The 12,085-nt window shown below is 30.2% G+C and overlaps 2 protein-coding genes across 3 annotated transcripts; one reads left to right on the top strand and one right to left on the bottom strand.

The window, feature by feature from the left end:
- Window positions 1-299: 299 nt before the first annotated feature.
- On the bottom strand, window positions 300-8,591 carry LOC108692494 (vacuolar protein sorting-associated protein 16 homolog). 2 transcript variants are annotated; one of them, XM_018200771.1, is made up of 16 exons: window positions 8,357-8,591; window positions 7,887-8,073; window positions 7,679-7,807; window positions 7,010-7,154; window positions 6,832-6,950; window positions 6,555-6,730; window positions 5,312-5,684; window positions 5,107-5,234; window positions 4,851-4,995; window positions 4,639-4,773; window positions 4,370-4,531; window positions 4,156-4,305; window positions 3,818-4,065; window positions 3,638-3,734; window positions 554-657; window positions 300-465 (listed from the first exon to the last, which is right to left on the bottom strand). In XM_018200771.1, exons 1-16 carry the CDS (start codon window positions 8,410-8,412, stop codon window positions 327-329), a joined length of 2,493 nt encoding a protein of 830 aa, XP_018056260.1. In that variant the 5' UTR covers window positions 8,413-8,591; the 3' UTR covers window positions 300-326. The 2 variants fall into 2 exon arrangements, with proteins under 2 accessions (XP_018056260.1, XP_018056259.1); XM_018200770.1 differs by lacking the exon at window positions 8,357-8,591 and adding an exon at window positions 8,196-8,334.
- A 2,121-nt stretch (window positions 8,592-10,712) lies between these two features.
- Window positions 10,713-12,026, top strand: LOC108692499 (nurim homolog). Its single transcript, XM_018200782.1, has 3 exons — window positions 10,713-10,996; window positions 11,208-11,685; window positions 11,903-12,026. Exons 1-3 carry the CDS (start codon window positions 10,870-10,872, stop codon window positions 12,024-12,026), a joined length of 729 nt encoding a protein of 242 aa, XP_018056271.1. The 5' UTR covers window positions 10,713-10,869.
- The last annotated feature ends 59 nt before the right edge of the window (window positions 12,027-12,085 follow it).

Genomic DNA, 12,085 nt, shown 5'->3' with positions numbered 1-12,085 from the left:
ATTGTAAAGCAATATAAATCATTTACAAATGTTGTTATTTAGTACAGCAGATATACATTCATATTTTTGTACAGATTACATAGCAAATAGAACGTCTGAACAGATTTACATTTTTTTATTGAGATATATATATTTCTTAAAATAAATATTTAATTTATATAGAAGATCTATGTGTAGAGGAGCTATGAACATTCTTTGATCTGTAGAATTATTTTTATGATCACCGTTCGTGTCAGATATTAGATTTTATATTATCTGAATGATTTTATATAATCTGAATTGTATATAAATGTCTTTATCTCTTATAAAACAAATAAAAAAAAATCTTAATTTTTAAGACTAGCTAATAACATATTGATTTTATCTACGAATTGTCTGTCTGATGATCCGCATTGTGCTAGCACAAATGTGAGAGCCGAAGCGTCTTTTTGTTCGTATGCTGTTTGCGCCGCTTCACTAAGTAAACTGCAGAATTATAGTAGATAGTTATATTGTTATATGTAAATCTTATTTACGTCTTTTTAAAAAAAAAATTTTTTTTTCAAGTACTTACTTTAACTTCACTAAATACTTCACTTTGAGATCATCTTTAACTTTGACTAAATATTTCCTTGCTTCTAATTTTTCATTATACTTCAGGCATTCATCTATGAACGGCTTAAACATGGAAATTATTGAAACATTATTTCACCGCATCGATGAACAAATAAATGCATATATAATTATACACATATATAATTATATACATTCACTTGCAAAAAAACAGGCCACTAAATTTTACACAAATAATATTACACAAATAAATTTTACATACACAATTTTCTAATATTTTTTAATAGTAGTAATTCAGCGAAAAATAATTGTATTGATGAAATGAATCAAAACTCAAATTAAAGCTTGAATATTCTCTTTGATGAAAATTTGAGTTACATAAAATGTATTATAAAATGTATTCCAAAATGGCGGACATTGAAAGATAGATAAAAAAATGTTTCTTCACTATTGCATTACTTAGGGGAATTGACTGCCAGGCATAAAAATGAATGAGTTTTTAAACTCGGTTATTTCCAAACAAATCTATTTTAAACATTTTTTTAATGATTTTTTTTTTTAAACAAAGTTATATATTTTAAAGAAAGTGTTACAAAATGAACAATTTTTTCTTGAAAATTCAAAAAACTTAGAAACGAATTATTATAGAAAATTTTATCAAAAAGAAATTAAAGAACTTCAAGTCAATCAATAAATATTCAAGCAGAATTTTCAATCAGAAGAATCTTCAATCAGGAATGTTCAAGCTTTAATTTGAGCTTTAGTTTATCTCAATACAATTATTTTTCGAAATTTATTGATGAATTAGTGTTATCAAAAACATTAAAAATTTGTGTTAAAATTTAATAACTCGTTTCTTTTTTTTTTTTTGCGCGCGCGCGTGTGTATGTGTGTATACAGAGTATCCCGAATTTAAATAACAAAACTTTGGGAGCATGTAGAGGATCGATGATTGCAAGAAAAAAAGGTTCTTTAGAGACATCTCGTTTTTATTTCGTTTTAGAGAAAATCACCAAAAAAAAGACAAAACGTATCTCATTTCGTACTTATTTATTATTGGCGTTCAGCAGAACACAATAGTTTTGCAACCGTTTTATGATTGTGATAGGATTATTTCTCTTGATCCAAAAAAGCATAACCTAATCAGCGCGAAGAAAACTTTCTCCAACAGTTGTAAAATAAATGTTCTACGCAGCCATTCATTCATACTGACTTATTCATGTCATTTACTTAATTTAGATATTATTCAAAATGTTAGCCTCTTGCAGCAATGTACGCACTGTATGACCAGCGTTGCAGCCAAACACTAATCTATTCAATGTAATAACTCACTGATTCAGCACTCTTCTGTCTAGAAATCGATGCGAATTGGAAATACTTTCGCACTGCCTCTGAAGCATTATCGCTGAAGTCGTATACGATAATATATTCCGTAACATATTTTGAAACAATATCCGAAATTTTCTTTTTTTTTTGTGATTTCTTTCGAAACAAAGCAAAATAAATATCTTTAAAAAATTTTCTTGATTCCCTACACTCCTAAAGTTTGGCCATTTAAATTCAGGATACTCTGTATATAGGTATACAAAAAGTGGACCTCTTAAATATCTTGAATCGTTGCTGAGAAAAGTATTTTATATAAAAGTTGTAGGGTTTAAAATAATCTATTTACTGATTTTATTAAATTGACTTTGGATGGCGCTATCGAGATTAGATGAAGATCAAATCTTTTTTTTAATGAAACACCATATTTTTTATTTCAGAATCTAATAGCTGATGTCAAGAGCTTTTCAAAATAATAAAGCTCTCTTTAATAAGTACTTTTCGAATTATAAGACTTGGAAGTTATAATACCGTTGGCATTAAAATTATTTAAAGCCGTGATCAGACTATTACTGGTATTCATAGTCAGGCCTTATATTTAAGGCTTCCTTAAATTTATCTTTAGATACTCTATGAATTATTTTATTGATTGCTGAGCGAAGATAAATTTAAGGAAGTCTTAAGTAAGGTCGAATTATGAATACAAGCATATGTATTGAAGATTAAAATTGAAATTAAAATTGAGATTAAAATTGAGATTAAAATTGATGTTCGACCAATGAGAGACCAGAACAGAGCAGGCCGAAATTGAGATTGCAGATTGAAATATAGAGTTCCGTTTATTTTTCCAATCTTCAACCTCAATTTCAATCAATAAGCTTCCAGTATTTAAGTCACATGACTAACCTCATGTGACCTCAACAAATGTATTGTGTATGTACAAAATAAGTTATAAAGGGTTATAAGAAGTACAAACACAGCACAATTAAAATGTGTGAGTGCAATTAGATACATTCAATAATTTTTGTTATGTGTAATTCTAGCTATCCGATAATCTCAATCTTAATATCAATCTCAATTTCTAATGCATAGTCTGATCATGACTTAAAGTATCGCATAGATGGCATTGCCCAATCGGATTATAATTTGTGTGTATGTGCGTGTCTTTATCTTCCTCCTCTTTTTCTTTCTTTCCTCCCTCACAGTTATCTTTTATTGCATTTATTCAAAATACTAATGCTAACTGAACAGGAGCATTTTACGTAAAAATGAATTTTTAGTACAAAAATGAAGATAAGAGATATAATCTCCAACGACCTTGATCTTAACAAATATTATCCAAGACATGACTCAAAAGATTTTAGCTATCGATTGGATACCTTGTGTAATGTTAATGCCGACGGAAACTTTCAAGCCTTATAATTTAAAAAATACTTAAAGAAAAATAACTTTATTACAATGTTTTGGAAAGCTATCAACTCCAACTATTAGATTCTGGAATCAAAAGATGTTCCATTAAAAAAATCGATGTAATCTTGAGTTAACCTTGGCGACACCTAAAATCAATAAATAGATCTTTTTGAACCCTACAACTTTTGTCTGATATATTTTTCTGTAAAACTTATATTTTTCAGGTATCCCAACATTTTTGGAATATTGTATGTTGTGTGTGTGTATGTGTATGTGTGTGTGCGCGCGCGCGCGCGCGCGTGCGTGTGTAATTATATATACAAAAACAATGCATTTTGTTATTTATCGTTACCTCATAGCCAATAGGAGACTTTTTACTTTTAGAGAATTTTTCCAAATCATTCCATAAACCTTGTTCTGCTAAACACTGTATTCTTAGCCACCAATATCTGTATTAAAATATCATTTATGTAAGACAGTATACAGTTCACTAAGTGTAAAAATTTTATTTAAAAAAATCGGTATACACTACCTCCGATCTGGTATTTTATACTCCGATCGTAACTTATCTGCCAATTTCAACTCGTTACCCAATAACAATATTCTCACGGTATCATGTAAAGGCTTTCCCATGATCGATTCGTGTAACGTATCTTCTAAAGATCTCTGATACTTCAATAATTTTATCTGTTCTTCTGTTAACGACGCATTAATATCATTACGAGCCAATCTAAAATTTTCCTGAGCCGATTGCAGTAATGCATCTCTCGACATCGTATTCTAAAAATGTACGACATAGATATTTTATTTTCTTGACTTTATATTACAAAAAAGTTTTCAATTATAAATGCAAAAAGATTGAGTACTAACTTTTCGTTGATAACTCTCGGTGATAAACCACACTGCTTGCGAATGAAAATCATCGTATTGATTATAAATATCACGCAATGTCTCTCTATTATGGCTCTGACAATATTTAATATATAATGCCATTGCTAGAGGACAATGCATTATAGACATCTGCATTAAAGATCAATTATAAAAACATAATTACCTATGCTTGAAACAAAATATTACTGCTTACTTGAAAGTCGCCAAGTGTCATGTTTTCTCTGAGATGAAGAATGACAGTATAGACTAAATCCGTATTACCGCTTTCTACGGCTTTATGCAGAGCAGCGCGTTCCTCGCCAAGTGTCAATAATAAAGGTACTTGTTGATGCGCTCGCGGTTCATAGTCAATTAACTGAAAAAGCACTAATATATAAATAGTTCTATAAATAGTTCTATAAATTATAAATAGTTCTCTGCGGTAAAGTATATGATGTACAATACATTAATATAAAGATTTACTTTAATTGCCAATTGTTTTCGTCCGCAATCCGCCGCTCTTTTCGCAATTTCGCTATACGAAACACCAGGTGCGTATCCTAATTTATCAGCAATTTCTTCTGCTATTTGTTCCTTATCTAACTGCGTTTGTTTCACCTATAAAGTAAAAAAAAAAATATATTTGTTAGTATTTGCACGTAAAATTTCACCACTTCATGTATTATTTATCTTACTTTGTAGCAAGCCCAATGTGCTAATATTCTACTTTCCCCATCAATCTCAGGTAATTGCAAGTGACGTGCTATTTGTATGCTTAAATAATAATGTCTCCGTGCTACCAGTCGGTCTAATAACACTTGATTCGTGAGAATATTAAATCTAGTATCATTAAGGATTTCCATAGAAATATTTAATTGCAATAAAAAGAAAATATGAAGAATATACAAGAAAATCCTACATAATATGTATCAACTGAATACAAAAGGATACTGCGCATATGTTAACGGAATGCCCACAGCAGGATGCCTCACTGCATTCAAGACTCTTAAAATCCGACACATTTGAACATAATATTCTGAATCTATCGTTTTACTAAATCCTTTTCCAAATTTAGCAGCCTGATAAAAATTTGACAATATTAAACAATTTTGATCTCAACAAACATACGTTCTTCTTCTCTCAATGTCCAACTTACCCTCATCAGAATTTTTTGTGTTTCAAAATCGAATTCGTGACTCGCACCGTCGATGCATGCCTTTATTGCCGAATCCAGTTTATCTTTCACTAAATCTATATAACTATCGGCCTTGTGGCTCTTCTTTTGAAATTGCTTAGAGGCTTCTAAGAGATAGGATGCAGGATCCGTTGAGTTGATTCTAAATATTCTTTGTACAACGTTTGGTACTTTCTGAATCATTTCATGGGAACTGCTCGACAACACGCGTACTCCGTCGATTTCCGTAACTAAGTGTACTGGACCATCATAATTATATACTATAGTATCAGCCATACGTCCCACTACCATTATCGTACTGTTCCAGCTGCACACCACAGCTTCTGTGCCACACCTGCAAATATTTGTCAAATTCTAATATCGTGCTTTAAAAAGACAATAGCTAAAATAGATTGATTTTGATCCGCAGTGAGAAATAAAAGTGATAATTTTTGAGCTGTCGAATCTAATCCTGATTTTTAAGAAATTGTGATTTGTCGGAAATATTTAAGTCAGCATATGAAGCCATTAAATATACGTACTGTTTTTTGTAATTAAGATTATTATTAGAATATTATATTAATTTTCACATTTTATTGCTGATAAAAATGCTGAAAACGCTCTAATCTCTAATTATTAGAGATTATATGTCCTACTTAAATTTAAAAAAATGCTAGTATCAAAAATACTAGTATCAAAAAATACTAGTATCTAAAAACAGAGCCATTTTCAATAAGAAAATTTCATTCAATTTCAAATCTTCATTATGGTACCTAAAAGTGTTCATTTCTTGTCAAGTACATAAGGGAAAAAAAATCTTGAAATTGAGCATAACGAATAACAACATTTTTAGATGTTATATATATAGTTAAGATAAATAATATAGTTCTTATAATGTCTGTTTTTAAATATTAACACTTTTTTTTACCTTTTTGATGAAGTAAAACATGACCTACTAAAGATGAAAATATTATTATGTTTTAGTGGCAGAAAAACATGAATTGATATGTTCCTCAATAATAATAATTTAGGGTAAATATTTATAGTTTCATATGTTCATTTTAATCTCTAACAAATTAAAATTTTTTTTAATGTAGAATCAAATTCAGCAGCTTAAAAACAAAAAAATTATTACTTGCTACTGCAAAAACAAAAATTAGTCTATTTCATTGTTCCTTATAGTTTATTAAACTTAAGAAGAATTTAAATAATTATCTTTACTGACCAAGCTATATTCGTTAGAGGTTCCTTCATATTTGTATAACATTCACAATATTTCTCTCTGAAGTCTATTGAACCGATATACAAGTGTCCAGTATCAGAGTAAAGCGCAATATGTCGATTGTTATTAGACGCAGCTATCGCTATTACACTATTGATCTTATTGTTGAACAAATTATTCTAAGAAACAAATTAAAGTAGTAGGATTATATACTTTTAAATGCATAATTCATGTCAAATAAATTATAATAACGTTGTGAATTATACAATATTATGCTTACAAATGAAAAAGTATTCTGATGAGACTGATGAATTACAAATATTCCTTCTCTATTTGATAAAATCACTTGTGTCTCTCTTTCGCAATGTACCATGTACCAGCAATCAATTGGACTATACCCTAGAAGTAACAATTGTGATAATAAAAATTCAATGAACATATAAATATGTTATATTTACTTGGTATATCAGTGATTGGCCGGACTTTAGGTTCACACACGTTATTCACTAGAAATATACGATTGGTGGACGTCAAAACAGCTATCCCAGTACTGTTAGATGTTATAAAGAATTTTGCATCAACAACTTTAGTATCCTTGGCTGCCTTGAAAAAAAAAAAGATGTGTTCATAATTAAAGATTAATATTATCTCATAATTAACTTAAAGCTTGCAAATAATAGAAGAGAATATGAAATGAGAATCAAACATAAGCATGTCATTATAAATGTAATGTTTTAACTCTTATAAGAGAACAATGATATGGTATGTTTTTTGACTATACTAAATCTTCATCGGCCAATTGAGCAAAGGATTATCTCTGTAAGAAATTATACAATAGAAATAAAAATAAATATACATGAAAACAAATAAGAACAGAAAATAAAAAATGTATTAAATGAAATAAATTGAAATAAATTAAATGAAAAAAAAAACAAAAATTATAAGATATCAATAAGAGGTCATTTATTAAGGTCAGATAATTAAAAATAAGATATAAATAAAATATAAATAAAACAGTATAACGCTATGTCATAAATGAATCAAGTTGTCAAAATATATATCCGTGATTAAAATATAAAACAAAACCATATGAGATGAAGATTTACATTTCAGCTAAGCAGACTTACATTTCCCATGCTAAAAGTATGCTGATAAGTTCCAAACATGTCGTATATGAGAACCATACCATCATCTTGCACACACAGCAATTCTTCTTGTTGAGACCAACCAAACGATATAAGTTGTCCACTGCTCCACTAATAGATAATTAAGCAAATAAGAAACAAAGGTAAAAATAAATAAAGTCACAAAGTCTCCAAATCAAAGAGATCTCACTTGCAATTTGGCTGTCAATTTTCCTGATGACGTATACAGCAATATTAAAGGTTTGCTGGCCCCTTGGATCTTGACGAGTTTCTTAGGATTTCTTGTTACAGCAATGGAGCCTCCATATGGCGCCGCTATTACCAAGTTGTTGTTGGAAATCTCATGTTGGAAGGATATTGGATATAATTCAAATTTGCTGAAATAAAAATCAGTAACATACTGTTAACAGTGCATTCAGCAGAGAAAGTAGCTTTGTAAGTATTGTAAAATTCTTTGATATGATGTTTATAATTTTGATATAGAATATATAGTTTATACATTTGTGCAAGTTGTAAAGCTGCTTTCTCTGCTGAATGCAGCCAATGCATCAAGCGGTTCATCAGATTATTTGTCAAAAATACAAAACTTAATCGTGTAAATACATTGTATTTGAAACGAAAAGTATGTACATAAACTTCTCAGAATATATTTATTTATACCGAAAGTATACGTCTCGTCCCAGAGGAAACCAATCAGCAGTTAGCATCGCCGACATTTTTCGATGCTATTAAGAGAGATGTTATAAATTACAATCATATAGACTCCTTGTACACCATTAAATCAGTATACGCATCAAATAGTGCAGAATAAATATTTGGTACGTTCTTATTTACACTGATCTGTCTCATAGCATCTCGCAACGGATTAGGTTAAGTGATATTATAGGTTTGTTTTTTATTGCTGCACTTTCTGAACTGGTACTACTGAATTATGTACACTGGAATGGGTATTTCCGCTGTGAAACATAGAAAGTCGTGGCACCAATTGATCAGCGCCATTTTAATTTGGTCAATATAAGAGCGAATCAGAAGCTTTCAGGTGCTCATACACACTTACGTTTAGTGTTCTTTAGTGAGATGGATATGTCAGCAAGATCATCATGTGTGTATGTATGTGGGGTTATATTTGAAAGATTATAAAAGATTACTTTGAAAGATTATAAAATCGCGTGACTGTAAAATGTGCAAAACATCAACACAAAGTGCTATGTGTCTGGGTGTGGATAGAGAAATAAAAAGGGCATTTTATAGGTAAGAATTTTTGTTGAATTATTAAATATATCAATTCCTGCACATGTGTAACGATATAGGATATGAAAAGTGTTAGGGGCTCCGCACAGTAAAAGGAACAGGGAACAGAGAATAAGAATTTCGACCTATCAGATATAATGGAATACACAGTTTCTGATAGGTTAAAATTCTTATTCTCTGTTCTCTGTTCCTTGTTCTTTTTATTGTGCAGAGCTCCTAAGTCTGGTTTTCTTTAGAAATTATGGCATTTAAAAAGAGGATCGGGATTAATCCAAAGGAGGAATACTCCGAGGAATTCCTGGAGGGAAAGGGCATACAACTCTTGTCTACGTTGCAAACGAACATCACACGAGATTCACTATCAAGACTCTTATTATCTTGTCCTCTCGAGCTCTTGTAAAGAATTACTCGGTTTCGCGAAAAAATCGCTACAACCACTTTCTTCTGCGCCACTGACATAAATCAGCCAATCCGGTAAGGGTATTGGCCAGGACACAACCAATCATATACGACGAATTTTTCGCAATGCCGCCAGTTACAAAGCACGAAAACAAAATCTCTATTTTATGACTAAAGGTGCTATCTTACATTCGACTGTAACAGGGGAATAATACTCGACTGTAGTTAATTGGTTCTTACATTCTGGGGATCAATTTTGTATCTTGAAATGAGATGAAAATTATAAAAGTGATCGAATTTACTAGAATACTGATTATTTCATTGATCAACACCTAGTAAATTTGCTCACTTTTTGTAATTTGTAATTTTCATCTTATTTGAAGATATAGAATCGACCTCCTGGGAGTCGATTGTGGATTTTGAAAATTAAAAAAGTAAGCAAAGATTACTAAGTATTGACCAATTAAATTATGAATACTCTAGTGAATTCGCTCGCTTTTGTAATTTTCATCTCATTTGAAGATACATAATCAACCTCCTGATCCGGATTAAATTCTCGGTGGAAATTAGGTCAGTGATATACACAGTGCAATAAATTGAAATGGAAATATACATTAGTATTGTTCGTTTTGTTTGCTCGGAATCGCTCCAAATGAACTCAGCGTACTTGAAATATAGGATTCCCACTAGATATACGACATTCGTTATATGACGTTCGACATTCATCGTAACAATATAGAATGTTGGATGTCGTATGACAGATCTCGTATTGTACATAGCGTAAATCCTACACTTCAAGGTTCATTCGGAGCGACCCCGAGCAGCTGCCGAGAGAAAACGAACAATGCTATTTGTTTCACTTCAACTTATTGCAACGTTTCAAAGTGTAACAATAAAAAATAGACATCTTCGATCTATTTTCTGTTCCTACACTAGACTGTTCTGGAACTCTCTTTTTCGCTTTAAACAAATATCAAACGTATATCTATCTCACTTTAAATTCTAAAAATGTACACTAGTTCAGCCATAAAAAACAAATCTCTTATGATTATGAGGATGTGCGTTTCGAATTAAGGCCGCAGCACAGACTTTTGCACAATACATAGTGCATAAGAGAATCAACCAATCAGAATTTTTCCTTTCTTTCTATTTCACGAAAGAGGAACTTTGATTGGTTGGCAAGCGTTTTGGTATAAAGTGTACAGAGCTAAAAGGCCCTCATCAAATTTCTCTCTGTTATATTGGTTATGTAGTAACTCTTTATAGAAATGTAAACCATTTCTGAAATGGCATCTCTATCATGTCTCAGTCATTCTTAGATCTTGGGTTTCGCTTTAGTTGTATCTCTACACACAAAATCGTTAAAAATAGTGTTATTTATATATTTATTTATAAACGAATGTCGTTTATAACATTTATGAAATATACCTTTTTACATAACAAACAAAACATTACAACGAAGTACAAAAATATAATTTTCATAACGTAGTCTGCATGCAAGCTAACTCATTTATCTCTCAAACATGATCTCGAACATATTAAATGTAATCGTAGGCGCCTCCAGTTTTATATATACTTGCTACATTTTGTGCAGACTAACTTATTTCTTATCAAGTCATGAAGATAATGAAAATTTACACACAGTATTAGGTATGTTTTTGTTAAATGATTTTAAACTGAGCGATTTCTTGTTATAGTATATTACTGTTACAAACTAAGAATAAAAAAGAAAAATATAGAAATATTTTTATTATATTTTTTGCATGTGTACATATATATATTTTTTGAGTTATAAATAATGTTTATAATAATTTTGATAAAATTAAACTTGCATATGTATAAATATTTCGATTGTTTTCAGATGGCAATGCAGACAAATCTACTTTATGGTCTCTTCTAACAGATATGTTACTCATTACAACATTTATCTTTCAACACTCTATTATGACCAATGAGCTCACTAAACTTACCTTCTGTAGACTAAACATTGAATACCTTAGCAGGAGTATTTACAATGTTTGTAGTTCAGCGAGTCTTCACTTTTTAATTAATAAATGGCAGCAGACTCCTGTAACAATCTGGAAGTTGGAAACTTCCAATAAGACAATCTGGATAATATTTTCCAGTCTCCATGTATTTGCTTGGAGTATTATTTATAGTGGATGTATTATGATGGACATTGCTGAGCTCTGCGGGCTCAAGCAAATATGGTACAAAATATCTAAAAAGAATAGTCCACTGGATAGGAAATCTAGAGAGCTTTGCAGATATATGAGACATATGAGGCATCCTAGTTTTGTTGGATTTGTTATTATTTTATGGATTTATCCTATCATGAGGTAAAATTTTAGTTAAATTTAATTTTTTCATCAGCTTCTTTTAAATCAAATAATTTACAATCCATGCTAAATAATTTTGAGCCTTTATAGAATACATTTTATGTTAATGTTTACAGATTAAAAGAAAATTTATTATTTTAAATTCTGTATTGTGTAAAAAGTATAGAAAAACAAACAAAAAAGGTAAATAACTTTGATAAATATGATTTTTTTACAGTGCAGATCGAGTATTATTGGGTACCATATTGACAATGTACATGGCATTATTATGGACACTAGATTTCGAAGACTATAATTATCACATTAGATATTTCAGACAGAAACAAATAGAATTATCTTAATTATACTTATATTTTTTCATCTCAATTTTTCATGCTTTAACATGTCTCTCCTAATTTAC

Source organism: Atta colombica, unplaced genomic scaffold, assembly GCF_001594045.1.
Source record: "Atta colombica isolate Treedump-2 unplaced genomic scaffold, Acol1.0 scaffold73, whole genome shotgun sequence".
Classification (NCBI taxonomy): domain Eukaryota; kingdom Metazoa; phylum Arthropoda; class Insecta; order Hymenoptera; family Formicidae; genus Atta; species Atta colombica.
This window is presented reverse-complemented; position numbering and strand designations above follow the sequence as displayed.